The sequence below is a fragment of the Drosophila arizonae genome, chromosome 5, assembly GCF_054131065.1.
Source record: "Drosophila arizonae isolate 15081-1271.41 chromosome 5, UAZ_ARI_1.0, whole genome shotgun sequence".
NCBI classification, from domain to species: domain Eukaryota; kingdom Metazoa; phylum Arthropoda; class Insecta; order Diptera; family Drosophilidae; genus Drosophila; species Drosophila arizonae.
The window spans coordinates 16,847,886-16,870,587 of record NC_142925.1 but is presented as its reverse complement, the minus strand read 5'-3'; the positions used below and the strand labels follow the sequence as shown (position 1 = coordinate 16,870,587).

The 22,702-nt window shown below is 38.2% G+C and overlaps 2 protein-coding genes across 2 annotated transcripts in view; one reads left to right on the top strand and one right to left on the bottom strand.

The window, feature by feature from the left end:
• Positions 1-22,702, top strand: part of Fili (Fish-lips) — a 124,035-nt gene that overhangs the window by 27,032 nt on the left and 74,301 nt on the right. The gene's annotated exons all lie outside the window — the stretch shown is intronic.
• Positions 3,030-4,915, bottom strand: LOC108617519 (cytochrome P450 6A1-like). Its single transcript, XM_018013334.2, has 2 exons — positions 3,631-4,915; positions 3,030-3,565 (listed from the first exon to the last, which is right to left on the bottom strand). Exons 1-2 carry the CDS (start codon positions 4,712-4,714, stop codon positions 3,150-3,152), a joined length of 1,500 nt encoding a protein of 499 aa, XP_017868823.1. The 5' UTR covers positions 4,715-4,915; the 3' UTR covers positions 3,030-3,149.

Sequence of the window (22,702 nt, the reverse complement as noted above, 5' to 3'; positions counted from 1 at the left end):
AGCACGTGCGTGTGTATGTGTGTGTGTGTGTCTGTGTGCGTGCAAACATTTGAGCAGTCAAAGAGTCATGCAGCAGCGGCAACTCTACGCAGAGTTGTCAAGTGTTTTTTAGGGAGGGGGCTTTACTGATAAGTAACAGTGTTTTAAGCTAACGGATTTTAGGGAGCTAAAATGTTTGCAGCTGGGACACAATTAAGCAAAAGCCGGAACGGGATACATTATATGGACCCTTAAGTATAATTTCCAGGTTGATTTATAAAAAAATACCCTCAAATTTATAAAAATAACGGTACCCCACATTCAGCTAATTATATCATAAAGCCCTGACTTAGCAACACAACAAAATCCCAAACAATTAATTGAGCAACACGCTTCAATGCATGTAAAAACAGTTCAATTACACAAGAACACAAAAAATGAAGCAAGAAAACTTTTGTCGTTGCTCTGACCGACTAGATGATGCCCTGCAAACCCAATGGGCTTGGGCTTTACTACATAACTTTTGTTTCGTCTTATAGATATTTTTTTTTTAATTTTATTTATTTATTTATTTATTTATTTTTTTTTTAAATTTTTAGCATATAGTTTACATATTTGAATAAATATTTTCTAATTTAGGAAAAAATGCGAGCTCATTCAGATATAGGTTATATGTGCTTCTGATCTTCAATTTAAAGAATTTCACTAGCTAAAATATAACGAATATCAAAATTGTATAAAATATGTATAAAACAAATTATATAATTCGGAGAGTATGGCTTTAAAAATATAGGAGATAAAAATAAGAGATACTAAAATTTCGATATAATTTTTTATCGATCGATTTTTTAAACGGGATCTAGATCTAAATTTTAGCTTGTATAGGTTGTAAGATCTACGAGTTCATATATATTCAGGGTAAGGGACGGATGGACTGACAGGTGGACTAAATCGTCTCAGGTTGTCTTATTGATCGGGAATTGATATACTTTCTAGGATCTGCCACGCCCCCTTCTGCCTATTACATGCATTTCAACCAAATCATTATACCCTGATTACCTATCTGCCATGAGTCCAGGGTATAGAAAGCAATGCAAAAATTAATTAAATGAAAACAGACAAAGAGCAATCGGACTGTCAGCTAATGCCCATGCTTAGGGCCTAATGCAGTCAAAGAACCTGAGTGTCGCGGGCGCCGTGGGGGGGAGGGGGCGTGTTGTTGTCCATTTAAGTTAATACTGATTAATGCTGACAAATTAACTATGAAATTAATCAATGTCCGAGTCGTTTACATGTGGAACAGCGACAAACAATGAACGGAATGGAGCAAACAACAACAACAACAATAACAACAACAACAAGAACAGAGGAAAGCCAAACATTTGAGGCCTACATTGATAAGACAAGCGCAGAGTGGCGACATCTAGCGGCTGTGCGGGCGCATTTGTTGTTTGTCACTTGCGGCGATTTATCAATGCCAAAGAGCGAGAGCGAGAAAGAGGAAGAGTGAGAGAGAGGCACAGAGAGTGCTAGAGTATTTCATCAAAGTGTCTGAGAGATTATCAAACTTGACAGACGGCCGCAGCCTCTTGAGCTGAAAGAAAAAAAAAATTCTATCTACATATTTATGTGAGTGAGAGTGAGAGAGGGAGAGGGGGAGAGGGAGGTTGGCTTAGACTGAGAGGGACAATTATGTGTTGCCTAAAGACAGGTCCGAAGTTTTGTGCGTGTTTGCAGTCCATCAAACAGCATGTGATAATTCAGGTTCATCAACATTACAATCAACAATAAACACACACACACACACACATACACAGTCATAAAAGTCAATGTTGTGCACAAACTATTTACTTATTTATGAGTGAGCGAGATGGAAGCGGGAGAGGAAGAGACTGAGTGAGATGTCCGACCATTTGGCATGCAAAAGTCCATGATGTGACTGTTGTTGTCTGGATGAATGGTTGTTGTTGTTGTTGTTGTTGCTGTTGTTGCTGTTGATGATGATTGAACAAAGACACGCAACAATAGCGACAGACTGAGCGAGTGTCTTCATTTTTGGCATGTGAAATTGCATAATTTATTGTGTGACAAAAATCATGAGCAGCTGTGTGCAGACCCAACCGGAGTCAACTCGAGCCAGCAGCCATAACTCAACGAGCCCATCGACAACAGGTCGCATAGCTAATTAAGTTGCATGCATGATTACCTTTGCCTGGGCGACAGGCTTAGTTCAGTTCTATTGCGACTGCCTGCTGAAGTGTCTGATCATTTATTCATCAGCCGAGGACAGTTCTAGTTGGGTGTGGGAGCTGTTGTATTAAGTATTAATGTTGAGCAGTCGAAAAGTTGCGATAGGTCTTAACTCTATTTCTTTGTCACTCTATCACTGTATGTCACTAGCTCTACCTCTGACTCTCTTCTGTTCGGAGGCATATCTATAAATCTCTCTTTTCATTTAATGAGATATTTAACATTGTCTCGCTCTATCCTACACATATCTCACCATCTCTCAGCATCTTTGTCGATGCTTATCTTCTTCTTTCTCCGTCTTCCATCTCTTTTTCTCTATCTCCTTTTCGCGCTCTATATCTCTCTTCCCCATGCTCTAGTTCTCGCTTTTCTACATATATCCACTTCTCTCTTTTCTCTCTCTCTCTCTCACTGGGTGGGCGTGGGCGTGGAAGTACTTATCTCTCTCTCTCTCTCTCACTCCCTCTCTCTCTCCCTCCCATTTTCTCTTTTCGCTCCCTGTCTCTATGTATTCCTCTTTCATTGCCTCTCTTTCTATTCCTCAACTGATCTCTGTCTATTGATCTAAGAATTTCTCCCTCAAGCTATCAAATTTGAGCTGTTTCCTTAACCTACCTTATATAGCTCATATACCCCTTAACACACTCTGAACAAGTATTTATTTATTTCACAATTTGACTGACATTTTGAGCACAAATTATGGAAATAATGAAACAAGCAATGAATGTTTCAACAAACTGTAGCGAATCGATGCGTTGATAAGCGAATCGACTTCCTCTCAGTGCATGCTCAGAGATCGATTACACAGAAAAGCAACATATATATATTTTAATAAAGAGCAAAACAAAGAAAATAAAAAATAAATTAATTAATAATATTATCAAATACTATAAAATTAATATTACTAATTTACATATCATTCAGACCTTCTGCACATTGAGCACAATGCCGCCCTGTGACTGCAGAAAGAAGCTCGTCTTATTCAGTTGCAGTGGTATTTCAGTTTCCTTGGCTGGCGAGAACTTGAAGTTCTTCAGCAGCACCGCCAGACCCACCAATGTCTGCATCTCGCCGAAGCGCAGGCCAATGCAGTTTCTTGGCCCGGCGCCGAAGCCCAGCCAAGCGGCTGAGTGACGCGCCTCGATGGCTTCGGGTGTGAAGCGATCGGGATCGAATTTTTCTGGTTCCGGATAAATATCCGGATCGTGGTGTATGGCATCAACCGGTATAACCACAGGCGTGCCAGCCTTAAGTACATAATTTGAGCCGGGAACGGGAAAGTCCTCGAGAGTTCTTCGTATCAAAATGGATGCAATGGAATATTTGCGAAGAGTTTCTATAAGATAAATGAAACAGCAGTTGATTATTATATTATTACAGAGCATCTCTGGTCTGGCTCACCCTGAACAATTTGCTTGATATACTTGAGTTCGCGCAGCGCCTCATAGTTGAGTTCCTTGTGCTTTTCGAACACCTGTTGCACCTCCTCTCGGGCCCGCTCCTGCACCCCGGGATGTGTGGCAAGCAAATGGAGGGAGAATCCCATTGTGCTCGAGCTAGTCTCAAAGCCACCCAGGAAGAAAACAAACGCCTGTGCCGCTAACTGATTGAAGGTCAAGCCGCCGTTAGGATCATTCCTCAGCTCCATCAACAGATTGAGAAAGTCCTTGCGTTGCACCTGGTTCTTATCCCGATAGTCCACGGCCTCGCGTACGACGCGCATATAGAAGTTACTCACATCGTCGGGCACCATTTTGATGTGTAGCCGCTTGGCCAGGTTGGGAAAGGTCTGCAGCAAGGCGAAGGCCAGCCGGCCGTGACGGCGCTGGGTAAACACCTTTTGGCCCAGGCGGCAAAACTCCACATTGGGATCGTTGAGGCTGTTGCAGTCCAGGCCAAAGGCGCAGCTGCCGATGATGTCCATGGTGAAGCGAGCGAGCAGATCCTTCACCTCCAAGGGTGATTCTTCGGCGTGCTCGAAGACCTCCACCTTCTCACGCACCACCTGCACAAATCGCTCGGAGATCTCAACCACCGTGGGCAGCATTTGATGCATCTTGAGCGAGGTGAATGTGGGCGTCAGTTTATTGCGCATCTCGCGCCACTCCTGGCCATCCAAATTGAACAGATGCGCCGATATGGGATCATCCTGTGCATTATAGTAGTTGCCACGATGTGAGAAGTTCTGGAACTCCTTCACCATCACCAGCTTCACCAGCTCCAAGTCCAGCAGCACTGCAGCGCCGCGCAGCGCGAAGTAGAAGCCTCCGAATGGCGCCTGACCCTTGTACTTCTCGTAGAAGCGGCGGAACGGCTCCAGCACCGTCGTCGTCTGACCCACGCTGCGTAGGTTGCCATAGAACCAAACGGGTTTCTCGTGCAACACCCCCTCGCGTGCCCAGTAGCTGTAGCTGCGGTGCAGCAAGACGCAGACCAGCGCCACCAAAGCGAACAGAAGTCCGAGCGTTAGCCACCAAAGCGACATGATCGACTGTTCGCAGTAGACTGAACTGATTGCTTCGATTCTTTCTCGCTCTCTATTTGAGTCTCTCTGTTTTCCTCTCTCTCTCTCTCTGTCTCTCTCTCTTCCCCCATTTCCATGTGCTAACTAGCTCAATCTACAGTGAGTGAAATTACGCTAATTTCATATTTTCCAGTTGACTAGCGCGGGCAACGCATACCTAAATCTATCCAAACAAAGGTATATGAGTGGGTATATATGTTTGTATGTATGTTTATTATACGATATATACACACTCTCTATCTCTCTGTATGTCGCTCTGTTTAATTAAAACTGTGATATGAGCTCGCTACAATGCAATTGAAGCTTCATTGTTTGAACTTGAACATGTTCTCTGATACCATATCATATCCCTCCCTCTCCGTCGTCCTCCCCCGCCATTTGACTTTTACTCTCTCGCAGCTAAGCTTTAGCTTAAAATTATATAAAACCTGTTGTAAATTATACTAAATATGCGTTTGTATATATCAAAGCAGGGGCGTAGCCTCCATATAATTTGTATTTGCGGGGGATATTATAAATAGTAAACATATAAACGCTAAATATTATGTATCCACATTTTCCTTACAATACTTTGGGGGAATAAAATATCATGTAATCTCATCAAAATATTTAGTAATAATTTCGATTGTCTCTATGTTAGACCCCCCTTTGATCTGCTCCACTGGCTTTAGATATCATGACTTTGCATTTCACTGGGCTAAGTATTTGTCAACAATATATACGGTTTCGTACTTTGTCGCCCAGACGCTAAATTGCTTAACCCACATTGGAAGCTGTGAGTTTAGCTAACGATAGCGAAATAATTAGCACTTTGTCGCTTATTGTCCGGTTATTTAATGGCTACGTCTCATAAGTCACTCATCCGGAGAAATGAGCTGCAGTCGCATGCGATGATTGAGACATTTGGAGTAACTCGCAATCGCATCGATGCGTCAACAACTGCCTGAAAGCTCATCGCATAAATAAAGCGTTAAAGCACGATCCGAGCCGAGGTGGGAGGGAAATGGGGTATCTTAAGAGCTGCTCGAGCTGCTCTATCGGAGCTCATAAATTCCAGACCACAAAGTGTCTCACTTAGCATGTCAAAACAGCCGACAGAGACCTGGTTCGAATATGGGCATTTCGATAAAGACGGAGTTGAGGGTTTCAGGTCTCACCTTAGCTCTCTCTCTTTCTCTTTCTCTCTAACTCGATTATTGCTTGAACGAACTGTAACGAGTCAAAGTGCTAATGAGCGCAGCTAAGAGAAATGCAATGTGAACAAAAAACAATAACATTTGCTTAGTTTTAGTTTATTGTCAGCCCATTGTGCATCTCGTGACACTCCTGACAATCCAAATTGAAGAAATGTGTCGATATGGCATCATCCTACGCTTTACAGTAGTTGCCAAGACGTAAGAAGTTCTGGAACTCCTTTACCAGCACCAGCTCAGAGGATAGAAACGGCAGAATGGCTCCAGCACTGTCCTCCTCTGACCCACTCTGCGCAGATTGCCATAGAACCAAACGGGTTTCTCGTGCAGCACCCCCTCTCCAGCCCAGTAGCTGCGTAGTGCAGTGCCAGCGAGTCGAACAGAAGTTCGCAGTCGGTGCTGCTGCTTACCTTGGGCTAAGTAGCTCAATCTAAGCTCATTTGATATGCTCCACTTGATTCGTGCTGTTAACTCATTCGAAAATTGATTGTATGAGCTCGAACCGCTCTATCAGAACTCGTAAATTCAAGACCACAAAGTGTCTCACTTAGCATGTCAAAACAAGCGACAGAACCCAGATTCGAATAGTCGCAGAGTTAGTTAATTTTAGCTATTGGAGAGCTAAGTTATGAGCCCATTCGAAGATCGAGCTCCACTCGATGCACAAACGAAATAAACATCTTAACTTATGGACTGGCTCGAGCTATGATCTCAATAATCTCAGCCGCTGCATGCATAAAATAAGCGAATTATGCCCAATTGAAGCTGACCGCTGTGATCCTCGCTTCAAGACTTTTCTGTATCTCTTTTGCTTTCTCATTACAAGATGCGGGTGAGGGTATTATGATTTTGTGTGGAAGTTTGTGACGTCAAGTTGAAGATTGTTCGAATATGAATGAATGATTGACATGAATACAACCTATAACAGATTTATAGGTACATAGTTAAAGCAAGTGAAGCATCTCAATTTTGGTGTCACATTGGAGCACAGTAATGCTATATATGTAGCATATTATATAATCTACTAAGCTTTGCTGATTATAAGTCAGGTATAGGATCTATTTTGTTGTTGATGCTTTAAATATATTAATTCATGCATAAAGTCTATTTTCGCTCAAATATATTGATGGACTCCAGTTCGTAAATTGAAATGGGAGTTTCCATTACCATTTTTGTTAAGGGTCAAGGGTGCTTTTCCTTTCATGTTTAGATGTTGTTTGGAGATCTAAAAAAATCATCTTGAGAGTCATATACATGGAAATCAAAGCTTTTCCAGCTTTCCTTTAAATTTTGTATTTCATTTACAGAAAATCCGTATTAAAATTTGAAAATATACTCTTTATAAAAATTTACGATTCTGCCTTAACTATTCTTTTAATTTCTTAGCTCCTAGTGTCCACCATCTATACAGGGCATTTGTTAGTCGGGTATCCTGTGTTTTTTGGTTTTCGTCTGTATTTTCGCTTGGTTTTTTGTGAATGTTCTGTGAAAATCGGTCTAAAGCCGGCCTGCAGCTATGGGCCAGCTCATAGCGGGCAAACATCAACGTTCCCAGCTAATTGAACCAGTAAATCGCCCAGAGAGAGAGAGAGAGAGAGAGAGAGAGAGAGAGAGAGAGAGAGAGAGAGAGAGAGAGGGAGAGAGAGGGAGCTACCAAGAGAACGTTAGTAAGCCTGACTCGAACTCTGCTCTGAACCTTCTCTCCACATTCGACTTCGACTCGTGTGTAATTTGTGCCTTTGTTTTCTGTGGCCTGCGGTGGCGCACTTTTCTGACATTAGTTTTCGATTTTCATTTTCTTTTTGTCGTTTTTGCTTTGTTGTTTGTTGCAAATGCAAATTGTGACCGAAAGTTCAATTTTCGAGTGCAGTGCGCTGGCATTTTGGGGGCGTGGCCATGCCCTGTGGAAGCGCAGCCAGCTGGACGTGACATTGCATTTGTCGAAAGAGTCAAAGGGAGCTAAATGAAAAAAAGAAAAAGCACGAGAACAACAAAAAATTGCAGGTGAACACAGGTCAGGTAGTATTAAAGTCGCCAGACAGAGAAGCTCAACTTGAACTTGATGTCTTACTAAGCAAATCTACAACAAGTTGAGGTCAAACTTCGCTAGATAATATCTCTCTCTTTCTCTCTCTCTCTCTCTCTTTCTCTCTATCTTAGTTCGGCCCTAAACTGCTCTCATTAGAGCTTTCACCTTTACACAGGCAACAAAAAATTAGTTCACTCAGCCATAAAATCTGGCTAAATAGAAATAGATTAGCCACAGGTTTGGCCCATTGGCCGCAGCGGAGTAAACAAAATATGAAATTCCAAATTAGATACGTATCCAAATGCTACCTGACAGCAGACAAATCTAACGGGGCAGTTGGCTAACAGCCATGGGAGAGAGAGAGAGAGAGGGAGAGGGAGACAGTCATATGTCCTGTGGCAGGAGCAAACATGGCAGACAATTAATAATACTTAAAAAGGCAACGTGCAAAACAACAACAACAGCGACTCACATGTGTGTGCTTAGGTGTGTGTGAGGGGGTGGTTATGCCCCTTTTTTCTTTGCTTCTTCTCTCCGGCCATATAATGGATAATAACATGCACATCAACACGGCACGCCTAAGCACAGGACTTAGCAGCGCCCGGATCGCTGAGGGGTTGCTGTTTGTTGGTAATGAATAATGTGCACTCACCTGGAAGTTGGCTTGAAATATGGCTACATTTTTTTGCTTTGTCGGTGCCTAGCGAAACAGAAAGAAAACAAACGGAAAATTACAAATTACCTAAAATTTTATTTATTTCGTTCGCTCACCCATTTTTGGGCCAGCTACCAAGTGGGTTCAATTATTCATTTTAAATTGAAATTAGGCGCGACGTTTTAATGCAGTTTTTTTATAGCACATATAGAAGACAGTAGCATATAAAAGTTGGCATTGGCTTCAGGGCCAGCTGCTGGCCAGTGGAGAGTTGAGGGCGTGGCGCTGGTGGCGAGGGCAACAGCTGTTGGCATTAGTTGCACTTTGGCAGCACGACGAAAGGACTCTGATAAGGTCAAGGGTCACACTCTGTGGCGGGTCAGCATTTAGTTTATTATTATCGGCCAAGCAGTGGGAGGTGCTAGGGGGTGGGCGGGCTATGAGTACATGTATAAGTGCTATATACATATGTTTCTACTATTTTATTCTATGATGTCCTTCGCTTAAGAATTTCAAACCTTGAAAGACCTTGAACTTTAGTTATGTATATGCAGGGCATGAAAAGCAAGACGTTAAATATCCAGAACAATTTTTAAAATATATATTTATATATCTTTATATTATAAATATAGACAATTTTATGAGACGTTCATATAGTGAGCAGATAAATTTAAAAAGAATAAATTAATAAAACAAAAAAAGGAATATTTACTGAACTTACGTTTTAATTTATATCAGACTAGCTGGCCCGGCAAACGTTGCATTGCCCTCTATATTATTTCTAGGTAAAAAATTGTTGAAAGCTATGTTGTTCAGGCTGGGATACACTGATAAATTTATTAATCGGATTTTCATTCAAACACTTTGTTGTAAACGACATTCTTCGTTTTTTGGTCGGGTGCAAGAACAAATAATGCAGATCGTTTGCCAACACGTGAGCATGCCACGTACAATTGACCATGAGAAAAACACGCATTTTCTAGATTGAGGCCACAAATAGTCAAAGATTGGCCCTGTGACTTGTTGACCGTCATGGCGAAGGCAAGACGAAGCGAGAATTGAATTCGTTTAAATTCAAAGGGCATATCTGTTGAGCTCATCGGAATCCTAGGAATAAGAACTTCCTCATCTTTAAATTTTCCTTTGAGTATCAACGCGTGAATCACATTGCTCATCAGTTTTCTTATCACCAAACGCGTTCCATTGCACAGTTTTGGTTGGTTTAAATTTCTAAGCATGCAAATCATGGAGAATTGCTCTTTTCATAGCTGTGTTCATTTCTTGACGCCGGTCAAGTTGTTCTTCCATATTGCCCATGAAGTATATTTGCAAGAATTTTTGCTGTGCATCTTCAATAGGTTGCAATGATCCAATGCGATGGCAAATCTGGCCTTGAATCTTTAAATTCAAAGCTATAGTTATAGTTATATTTACAAACACTATTTACAGAAATCTAACAAACTACATTATTCAAAATTTTTTTTTGGCAGTCATAGAAAATAAAATTTTTAACGTAAATTACCTTAAATATCCGTCTCCAATATTTTCCGCCCCAAATTATGTCATTTGGAAACAGGCATTGTATTTTTGAGTGTTCGCTAGAAAATGTCGTGATTCTAGTGTTTCGCCATAAAGCAGGGAACGCAATGGCTATGGTGACCGCTAATGGCAATGTCACTTTACCACTAAGGCAGCACAAACCGGGCGTTTCACCAGCAAACTTCAATGCGCCACAATGCTAGCAAACAACGTCCATTGGACCAATGCAAACTAAACGATTCAAGCTGTAATCAATGGTGCAATCATATCGAAACGCTGCTCGATTCAAATCAATCCTTGAACCATTTCTTATTGCCATTTCACGGGCTGCCTCTCTTTGAGAAGCACGAATTAAGGCCCTTCTTCCCTGGGTACTAACGCGGAGCCTTTCTCGGGCGATTTCTCGCTCTTCGTCAGATAATTGACTCGCGCTATTCCGTTGCCTAATTGCATTATGGGTCCGCCGGGAAAGATTAGATCTTCTAGGACGCGGCATTTTTATTAATAGTAATACTGCCCTCGCACAAAACCATATAAAACAATCGAGAAATATAAATATAAATAATTTACACAAATTTATGTTTGAGACAAACAAATACCTGAACTTTCGAGATATTTAGCTTTTGTAAAAGTCCAAAAATACAATTTTTAATAATTAACTTTTTTTTTTTAATTTCGAATTTTGAATTTTGAATTTTTTATTTATTTTTGATTGTTAGGTTTTAATCTTTTGATTTTTTTTTTAATTTTTGCAGATTTTTGATTTGAAATATTTATAAAGTTTAAAAGTCCGAAAATATAAAAAGCCAAAAATACACTTTTTAATAATTACCTTTTTTTTTTTAATTTCGAATTTTTAATTTTTTTATTTATTTTTTGAACAGTCAGGTTTTAATCTTTTGATTTTTTGCAGATTTTTGATTTGAAATATTTTTCCTTTTGATTTGAAATTTTTTTTTTTTTTTTTTTTTTTTTTTTTTTTTTTTTTTTTTTTTTTTTTGAATAGTCAGGTCTGCTCGAGGTCAGGAGACCGTAGACTGACTGACTACATTCGTTTATTTACTTCTACACTATTGTCAAAACTGTCACTGTTACCAAGCCTACTGGGTATAAAAAAAATTTGAACATTTGGGGAAAAAACCGCGTTTTTCAAGTATTCGGCAAATTTTTTCAGTATTTTTAAGACCCTATACTAAACTCGTTGCGGAGACAAATCCAACAAATCAAAAACCATGAAAATTGGTTCAGCCCAAATCAAGTTATAAGCAGTCTTCACTTTTACACAACTTTCTTTTATATATATAGATTTAAGTATTCTAAATAAATTTTTAAAAAAGTACTACGTTTTGTTTATAGTAAATAAATTTAAATATATTTTATTATTTAGATCATTAGATTATTTGTATATTTTTAATCTAAAATGTAATATTATATTTTTTATTTTGAAATTTAATTAAAAGTAAAATAGTTATTTCTATATTCAATATTAAGAATAAATGATATTTTTAATTTAAAAAAAAATTAGAAAAATGTATTAATTTTTTATATTTTATTAAATTGCTATTATTATTATTATTATTATTATTATTTTTTTTTTTTTTTTATTACTATTAAATTTTTTGAAATTATAAAAATAATAATTATAATTATTCTTTGTTTTATTATATCAAAGTATAATAGTATGTATATGTAAATTTTTGAAATATTTTAAGCATTCCGTTTTATTTTCTATTACTTATAACTTTTAATATTCAAAATATTAATATACAATATTATAATTCTTATATTTACAGGTAAATTCTGGTTACTTCTACCTCTGCTTTAAATGCTTACAACATGTAAGTTTTACAATTACTCGAAATATGCATATACCCATAGAAACCGCAAGTAAATAAATGATAATTAGAAGAGCTTCAAATACGCTGCAAATTCATAGGGGTAAAGGCAATCAGTGCAATTGAATGTGCAGAAATGTATGCAAATGTTGCCCTGGTTATGGCATTTGTATAAAGATATATCCGTATATATACATATATAGCTATAAGGGTTTGACTTTGACAGCGCTTTGATCTGCTGCCGACTGGTGTCAGTTGGAGCTGGAGCTGGAGCTGTTGCTGCAGCCAGATTCAATTTTCGCTAACCCATGGGAGTGGCAGCATATGCAAACGGCATTTTGTGGCTGCATCATTAACACACACAGAGAGCGTAAGAGAGAGAGAGAGTGGGGGAGAGCGAGAGTGAAAGGGAGATAGAGCTGGGGTTAAGGCAAGGGAATTGGCAGCTAAATAAACTGAGTTGGCAACGGCTTTCGGGCAAAACAATTACATTTCAATTTGCCTAATGTCAAAATCAGCCACCCCCAAAAATGCAGTCAACGGATTTTGTTGGAGGGAATGCCCTCAATGCCAAAACAATTATTAATTGAAAATTGTTGCAGAAATACAACAGACTGGAAAAAAAAACAGACAAAAGCAAAGCAAAAGGGCTACAAATATTTATGCATTTAACATTGCCAAATAAGAGAAACAAATATTTATGCGCAAATATTTGGCGGCTGCATTCGAAAATTCCCCAAACAATTCCCGTTCACCCGTTCGCCCGGTTTAGCTGCCGCTTTGTTGGCATTTATGAATTTCCATAATTTATGCGCACAGTGGGGCCTATTTCGGATGGGATCATGCGGATGGGCGAGCCATGCGAATCATAAATTTTAATTGAAAATTGCGGCAGAGCCAGCGACTACAATCGAAATACGCGCAATTAAATGCCAAACACACGCGAAATATGACATATGGTAATGGCAATACACACAACCACCCCCACCCACACCCTTAATTGATTCGGATTCGATTTGCATTCGCATTTCCAGCGGCATCAGCCAGTGAGAAAAAGCCGCGAGTTTACCAATGAAATATTCATAAACTTGTCAAGTGTTTGATTTGCTTTCCACTTTGTCGCCCGAAAAGCCGCATGGAATATGTCGAAAAAAAGAACAAAATATTTCAATCATCATGATGATGATCCAGAATGATTATGACGTTGTCCGCTTACGCAAATGTTTGGCTCAATTAACGCACCTTGTTGTATATGTGTTTTAATTGTTTCGTTTGTACAAAATTTTTGCCACCAATTGGCAACATTTTGCATTTTCCAATTTGCTTTTGTCGAAAAGTTCATTAATTGCATGTGGAAATCGGTGAGAATCGGCAGTATTTGTGCATTAACCATAGACCGATGAGCAATGAGAGATATTTTGTGGTCATTTAATTGGCGGTTGGTTAGTTTTTTTTTTTTTTTTTTTTTTTTTTTGAGCAGCTGAAAATAATTAACAAAATATGCAGTTTAATTGATAAAGCGACGAATTAGTTGAAAATCACATTTAGTTTAAAATACATATTTATTGTAGAAGTCTTTAATGCTTTTGATTTGGTAATCAATTATATAGTTGAAGTCGTTTGATTTGTTAAGCAATCATAATTTGAATTATTGTTTCTAAAGCAAGTAAATTATTAAGATTTATTTTATATGTTTATAGAATATATATTTTATAATTTCATTTGAGGAAAATACAAAATTAATTTATTGCATTACCATTTAAGATATTTGTCATATTATAAAATTTTTCTTATATTAATAAAATTATATAAACGAGGAAGAACGAAGTCAATTATAGCATATACATTTCCATTTCAACTAATTTTATTTTTTTCCTCATTTATATAAATTTATTATGAACAAAAATTTCTATAAATGAAGAAAAAACGAAATTAATTCTTGCATTGACATTCAAAATTTTTATTTTATTTTTATTTTATTCATATTTTAATTCTATAAATGAAGAAAAAATGAAATTAATTATTGCATTTACATTTCAAATTTGTATTTCATTTTTTTATTGTTCATAATTAGATTCTATAAATGAAACGAAAGTATTGATATTTAAAATTGTATTTTTTTTTTTTTTTTTATTATATACATATTATATAATTGTAAAAATAAAAAAAAAAAATTTTTAAAATATTGCAATATATATTTTTTTTGCTAATTAAATTCTTAATTATTGCATTGACATCTAAAATTTTCATTAAAATTTTCCATATTTTTTGTGTATTTAATTAAATTATATCAACTTTACAGCCGAAGGCCCCTGCTGCCAGCGCTTAGCCTTAAGTTAGAGTTAATTTTATATTAACTGTAACTTCTTAATAATAATAATAATATAAACTTTAAGAGAGAGCACTGATAGACCTGGTTATATGGACCTAGTTGTTATGTGTTAGTTGTTGCATGTTGTAAACATCATATATCTTTTGTATATACATATTATATATATTACATACACATTATATACCCATTATTTAAGCATTATGCTGATAAGCTCTGCCCACATCAGCTCTAAATACGCTCACTTGAAGAGCGTGTGAAATTGCTACAGTTAAAAAACAATTAAGTTGCTCAATAGACCTCGACTCTCATTTTCAGCTTAACTCATTATCTAACTAAAATCACTTGGGTCACCTTTCGCCTACAGCTATAGGAGATTAGATATTATTTTCCCAGCAGCTCTTCTAATCTATTTTCTATCAGCGGCAAACAAATATAAATACCAAGAGCAGCAGCAGCCACAGCACATTTTGATTGATGATTGACTAAGGTGCGGCGTCTCTCTCTCTCACTCTCACTCTCCTTCTGCCTCTCTCACTCACACAAACACTGATGGTAGTGCAAATATTAAATCGTAATTAAAGCAACTTGATGCTAAGAGTGAAAAGTATTTGCATTGCACTGAGCACAAAGAAGTAGAGAGAGAGGGAGGGAAGTACTATATAGCTCTGGAACTAATCACCGAAATCATCAATAAAACATCAAAGAGAAGATGCTGCTGCTGCTGCTGCCACTAGCTAATGGAGGATGAAGTCAAAGAAGGCTAACGGGTAACTAATTAACTGATGCTGCTGCAACACCAGATGAAGCAGAGACAGCAAACAAAGAGCTTGCCACCTGTTTTTTTTTATTTTTATTTTTTTATTTTCTGGCTTCATCACCGTCTTGACTCATTCAAAGTGAGCTTGGCTAATGGTCTTTAAAAGCGCATTTAAAACGCGTTTGCTGCGTGCGTGTGTCCAATTGGATGTTTTTCTCTTCCTTCCCTACTCCAGCTCCATCTTCAGCTGCTTCAACACATTTTCCTAATCACACATCGTCATCATTTTTTTTTGCAATCGATTAAATTCCATCCGTTGGCCTTTGCAGCTTGTTTGTTGGCCAAGTCCATAGAAATTTCATTCCTGCTCCATTTCGCCTTCTATTTGCCCAGCCAAAGTCAAAGTGACTTTTCACATTTTCCTTGGCTTCATTTAGGTCAAATTGAGGCGTATATTTTAATGCAGCAGTTAATCCTCCATTGAATGGAACATGCCTAGAGTATGAGTGATTGTGCTATGCCTTGTAAATAGTCTCTTTCTGTGCTTAGTTCAGCTGAAGTGCACATACTCTGCTTATTTCAGAATATTTAATATTTTTTTAATGAAAACTTTAAACTCCGACTTTGAAGTGGTTTAACATAAAATTTGTAAATATTTTCTTCTAAATTAAGTGTTGCTTAAAAAATTATTTTGTTTTAATTAATAAAAAATTGTTAAAACATAGGTATATATCAATATAAATTCTGAGTAGAATAGAGGTATTCATCATTATATATACATTCATCATAATATATACATTATATATACATATACATGTATCTATATATATAAAGCTCACTCAGAAACTGATATACAGGCTGTCATTAGCCTTAGCCTCAGCTAACCTCAGTCGCAGCAGCAACAACAATAACAACAATCGCCTGAAGCTTTAATTAAATTATGACTATGTTAATGTACCGTTACAAGGGCACATTACGCCTTCATCCAGCTACACGCTCCATTCCACTCACTCTCATATGGTCTAACTGTCGCTTTCCCATTGTCTCTCACCCTCTCTCTCTCTCTCTCTCTCTCTCTCTCTCTCTCTCTCTCTCTCTCTCTGTCTGCTTTGTTTTTTTGGTGCCAACTGGCAAGTTTAACACATTGCATGACGCAGCTCATCAGGACAACAATTACCCATGTGCCACGTCTCGTAGTGGGGCAAAGTGAACTGAATTTGTTGTTGCTTGTTGTTCTTTTAGTTTCTTTTAATGCCCTGTAAGCAGAAGCAAAACAAATGGGGTTTAACTGACGCAGTTAGGCATTTAAACATATGCGAAAACATAGTTAATATTTCGATTTTATATATATTTTAGTTAAATAAATATTTAATTCAAATTTATATTTAAATATATTAAAATTGAATTTCTGTGTTTAATTAAATTAAACTTTATATTTATTAAATTTGTTTAAATACATAAGTAGTATTAATTTATTTATCAATCAAATTATATTGAAAATATATTTAAATTAAATTCATGTAGAAATTTTTATTAAATGCACGTATATTATAATTTATAAAAATAAGTAATAATAATAATAATGTAATATATAGTAAGTAATAAATAATAAATGAAATATAATTAAATTAAATGCATGTATATAAATTAATAAAATGCACTTATATTTTTATTCATTTATTTATTATATTTATTTAGATTACATTTTATATTTACATATATATTTAAAAGAAATTCATTGATATTTTATTTAAATAAATAAATATGTATTTATATTGTATTTTATATTTTAGTTGAGTAAACACAAGGTATTTTCTATTTAATCACACATTATCAAATTTTCCTTAGTTGTTTTTTTCTCTTTCACATTTTTCGTTCTCCTTTTGCTTGCCTCCGTTATCTTCCGCTATCCTGTTTAATGCATGACGCTGACGTCGCTCGCTGCCATTTGGCGAAATGTAAATAAAGTAATTAAAGTAATAAAATTTGTTTTAATGTCGCGCTCATGAAAAAAGAGGCAGAGGAGTTGAGGGAGAGGAGGGTGCAGAGAGGCAGGTGGAGTGAGAGGGAAAGGGAGCGGGAGAGTGATAGCAGGCTATGCGTGCCGCCATCATTCTTTTGGGCCATCGCCTTGTAGTCACGTCAACGTCAACGTCAACGCCGCTGTCGCCACTGGCATTGACGTCGACGTCGCTGCTGGCGTTGCCGTCGGCGTCACAGCATAAAGGTGATAATTACGGTTATTTAATCATTTATTATGGCTACTTGGTGTGCTTTCGTTCACTGTTTCATTATCTGTCTGCTCTCTCGCTCACTCTCTCACATGCTGTCTCATTCCTTTTATGCAATTCTGTCGAATAATTTGTTTATGACACGAAATTGTCGCGTTTATCACGTACCTCGCCTCAGCCTTTTATTTGCATTGTTTTTCCATTGTTGACTTTGGTTTACCTGCGTTGTATTTCCTTTTATTTTATGCTGGCATTTTTACCTGCCGGCCACCTGTGTGTTTGTTGTTTTGAATTTTGCTAAATTTGTTTTTCGGGCACTTCCTAGTGGTAGTTTCACCCGCCCACCTTCCCACCGCCCTGCACCGCAGACACGAGAAATCAATTAGTTGTACTCTTTCATTTAGTAAACTTTTAATTTCTGCTCGATATTGAGGAAACGTTAATAATGGACGTTGGTTGCGTGAGCTTTAAAATGTGGAGACTGCAAATTGAAGTTAGCTAGATTGCAATGAAGCAAGTTAAGGTTCAGCAGATACCCTATGAAAAGACGTGTGTAGAAGAAAATGGAAAAAATTAAACTATCAAACGATAGAAAACTGAAAATGTTATCGAATTATTTTCCTTCTCTAGCTGTGGTTCAAGCTATCCATTCATAAAGACGCTAGAAAAGAAAGCCATCGATGCTCAAAGACTAGCCTAAGTATTCATATATGGTATATATCTAAAGACCGCTTTTATAATATGATTAATTACTTTATTCCAAAAAGTTTTTGATTCAAATATTAAAATTAGTTTTCCGGCTTCTCTTCATCTAGCTACAAGTATGATATCATGCAAATGCGTCCATGCCATGTATACCTGGGCGCCGCATCCTGCCAGCAGCTTCAATTCAAATAGAAAGTCTTCTTCTTCTAGCCCTGACAGATACTTCTCAAATGGCAGCCATAAAACTTGAATAGGCAGCCCCGGCTTAACGTTCGAGAGGCAGCCAAACATGCAAATTCAAGCGATGTATTGAACGAGCGAACGGGCCACAGCTGTTGGAACGTTGCACTTGGCTCGAGTGGGACAGAAAGAGAGAGGGAGTGAGTGATAGAGGGAGAGCTCGGAGAATGTGTATCGCACACGGCGTGTATCCCATGGCCATGCCCAATCCCGTTTAGCTCTGGCCGTATTTTTAATTCTCTTACCCTGGCGAAACGTGCAGAAAAATATACCAAAGAAACGGAGCGAACAATGGGGCAAAGCGGGCAAAGCGAGCTGCTGTACGATGTTCGGATATTCGGATGTTGTGCTGTGGCACATGGCTGAAAACCACACCTAAACACATTTGGCAATTAAGCCGAGAAGCAGGGGGCGGGATGACAGCAGTGGTGAGAGTACCCAGGGCCAGGGGACTTGGCCAGGACACTAAACAGGCTGGCAGTCAGGCAACCGCACGACAGGGCTCAGACACATGAGCTGGCTCGTTTGATATATGGCAGACATGAATGGAGCCAGCCAGCCAGGACACCAGTCAGACCAGCTCCTGCGCCAAGAGCAGAACACTGCCAGGAGTTGTTGCCATTGAAAAGAGAGAAAGAGAAAGATAGCGAGAGAGAGAGAGGGAGAGTGAAAAAAAAGTATGTTGTTTAGAAACTTGAAATGGGCGGCTGATAAAAATGGAGCTCAGGGACGCATAGAGCGTCGGGCTAGCCGGAACTGAGGACGAAACGTTGTTGCCCATCGCCGAACATGTTTAATGGCGTTATTTATGTAGGTGCCTCCACTACCAACACCAACATAAACACACACACACACACACACTCAAATGCCTATGGATGCAATTTGTCGAGTTTCGGCGTGGGTGGCCAAAAAAACAAAAAAACAAAAAAAAAATTATATGCCACTTGAACCTGAAAATTATTTACTTCTATGAACCGAATACGTAACGGAGCGCAAAGCAAAGGCCCCAAGGCGCAGACAGCAGGCAAAAAAAAACCGTGTGAGAGAGAAAGCGGAGTCAGAGAGTGAGATAGCGAGAGTGTACGCACGTACAGTGAGCGCAAAAAATGGCAACTATTTAATACGCGCTCAACATTTTGTCGGTATTTGTGTGTGTGAAGTTTTTATGCTCAATCAGAATGTGAAATGAGTATATAGGTTTTGTGGAATACTCATACGAGTGTAAAAATACCCGATGGAGTGAATGATCGACTATTCGATAGACCCACCTTCCATCCGTCTGTCAGTCAGCCCATTGGTCCGTCCGTTTGCCCGCTGCTGAAGCTTGGGGCTTAAAATTTGGAATATACACTCGGGCGTAAAGTCGTCTGTTAGGATTTTCGTAATACTTTCACTGAAGGCGTAGCAAATTCCCAAATACATATTTGGAATATTATTTAAGATGCTAGAGTATTAAATATATTTATAGCAGATATATTTAGTCTGAAAAAATATATATACCTTATAAATGCTATGGAGCTCTGCCCAAACTCCTGCCGTACGCCCTTACTCCCTTTTTTTTTTTTCTTGCACCCTGAACAAGTATTGTGCAGTCGGTAAAGCCTGACTGCGACATTTTTGCTTGTGTTTTTTCATTATGTACGCAGTGGAAATGAAAATGGGAAAAGCGGAAAATGGTTTGGCAAGCAGCGAAGTGTCCAGAGGTCCCTTGCGTGCCATTTAAATGAAGCTGTTTTTTGGGCTGCCAGAGACCGCACGTTCCCGCCCTAGCCCTCTCTCCCTCTCTGCCTCTCTGTCTCTATCTGCTCGTCCTCTCCCTCGCCCTCTCATCTTTTTATTGCCACTGTCTGGTATTTAATTCAATATTTCTTTTTATGCGTCTCTCCATTGGCATAGTTTCCATAGCAATGCAACGGAGTATTTTTAATTGAAATAATAATTGCATTTTCACTTTTTAGTTTTTTTTTTTTGTTGTCTATTCTTGACTGCTTGATAATTTCTTTGATTAGATTATAGCCTGTTTGTGTGCTAGACTTACACTTCTTATAATTAAAATTGTATAACATTTATGCCACAAATATTTCTTGGCACGTGTGCGGCGACTGGGGCCCACGCTGTCTAGACACAGGTCAACTCAATTGATTTGTCTGTGAGAAGAGCCAATGATTTTGTTATGACTGCTGACTGCTGTCTGCCCGCCAGAAAGGTGGCAACGCTGTGGCACCGAGTTAATGAACTAACAGAATGTCAGGCATCTTTCAGCTTTCGCTTTCCGTGCTTCTGGCTAGCGGAAATTCCATGAAACACTTGAAGTGAGGGGCAAAAACACTGAATGCAAATTGTCTTGCACCAATTCTGCGACTTCATTTTCAAGAAGGGGAGCCCAGCTCTTGAGCTCCCCCTTCCCAGCTGCTTGGCAGTTTTCTTACGCTGGCGCCGAGTCTTTCTCGCTCTCCCTCTCAATATGTGAGGGATAAATTATGAAACTTGGGGCGTTTCACTTGTTAAAACAAATTATAGGTTTGTTTTGATTATAGCAGTCACTCGCTCGCTCGCTCGCTTGATGCTGATGAGACATACATAGGTAGATTGGTGGGTAGGCAGACCCTGGTGCATAATAATATAAATTCATTTGCATATTTCATTAAATGGCATTTAGCTTACGGCCTGATATGCTCACTTTCCACAACAACTTTCTGATGACTTGGGGAGTTTTATTGTTTTTTGAGTGTGGGGGCGAAAGTTGTGAACTGACTTACATTTTGGGGGTGCTCACATTTCATTACATTTGTGGGCATATTTTGAGGTAAGCGAATATATTGTATGAAACTCAATTTGATGCAGTTTATTGTGGGTTTAAGGATATAAAGGGATTGTTATATAGAGGAATATGGGGATATATGGAGCTTGCGTAGGCTTAGAGGAAGTAAAGTCGAAGTTTGTAAAGGTTTATATTAAAATATATTTATATGTGCTCTAACTGACTTTAAATCGACTTATCTAAATCTACGTAAAGTCAATATATTTACTATTAGGGAGTGAAGCAATGAAAGAATGAAATGATGAAGCAATGAAATAATGAGCCACTGAAGTAACGAAGAAAATAAGAAATGAAACAATGATATAATCAAACTATGAAGCAATCACACAATGTGTCAAGAAAGTAAGGTAACAAGGAGAAAACTAAACAATGCATTAAGAAATGAATCGCTGAAGTAATGAATCAGTAAAGCAGTGCAGCAATGAAACGATGGGACAATGAATGAAAGAAGCAATGAAACAGTGCAGCAATGAAACAGTAAAGGAAAGAAGCTATGAAACAATGAATTAATGAAACAATGAAATAGTAGTCAATGAAACAGTGAGCGCAGAAAGCAATGAATCTGTAAAGCTTTGAAACGACGAAGTAATGAATGACTAAAACAATGATGCAATCAAGCAGGGTATCAAGAAAACTAGAAAAAGGAAAAGATAAGACAATACGTTAATGAAGCGAAGAATCAATAAAGCGATGGATCAGTAAAGCAGGCCAGCAATGAATCTATGAGACAATGAAAGAATGCAGCAATGAAGCAATGAAACAATGAGACAATAAAGTAATGAGGCAATGAAGCAATTAATCAGTTAAATAATGAATCAATGAAGCAATGAATCCATGCAATGAAGCAGCTCATGAAGCTATGTGGAATTTTCATTTTCAATTTCAAATTTTGCTGCTTTGCTATCTCATTCAACGATCTCAGCATTGCTCAAACTGATGCTTAAATCAACTTTACACAGTATACGTATTCATGTAAACTATCTGCCTATTTCCAGCTCTGATTGTCATTCCGTCTTATCCCTGATCTCTTTTAGAAAATTCTTTTAGAGATTCTCTATCAGGTTACATCCAAAGTAATTCCCAAGTAAAATACAAATACAAATATATAAAAATATATTCGATTTCATGTTGGTTAAATCACACTTGACTCTTCTCCCGATTGTCATTGTAATAAACACTTTCCATCTTCCATGCAATTGCCATTTTAATTGTCAGTCAACGACTTAATCTCGCTTGCATTAAGTGCATTAGCCGCGCATATGACCCATAATTGACTTTATAGAACGCCCTCGGCTGATGCGGATGAAACTCATTTCCTCAATGGACGACATTTAGTGGGCATTGATTGACACTTGTGCCACACTCAGCCAACCAGGCAGGCAGAGGAGCAATCCGATCTGTCTGTCAGACTCGGGCTGCCCACAAAAGTGTCAAACTGAAGTCGGATCAACAGCATTAAGCGTCATATTAAATGCAAACCCATTGAGCAGCAGCAGCCGAGAGCGAGCAGTTAGTCAGCGAACCAGAGACGACGACGACGACGACGACGACGACGACGACGACGACTCATTTAAACTCAAAATGTCAGATTATTAAAGTTCGATAAGACGGA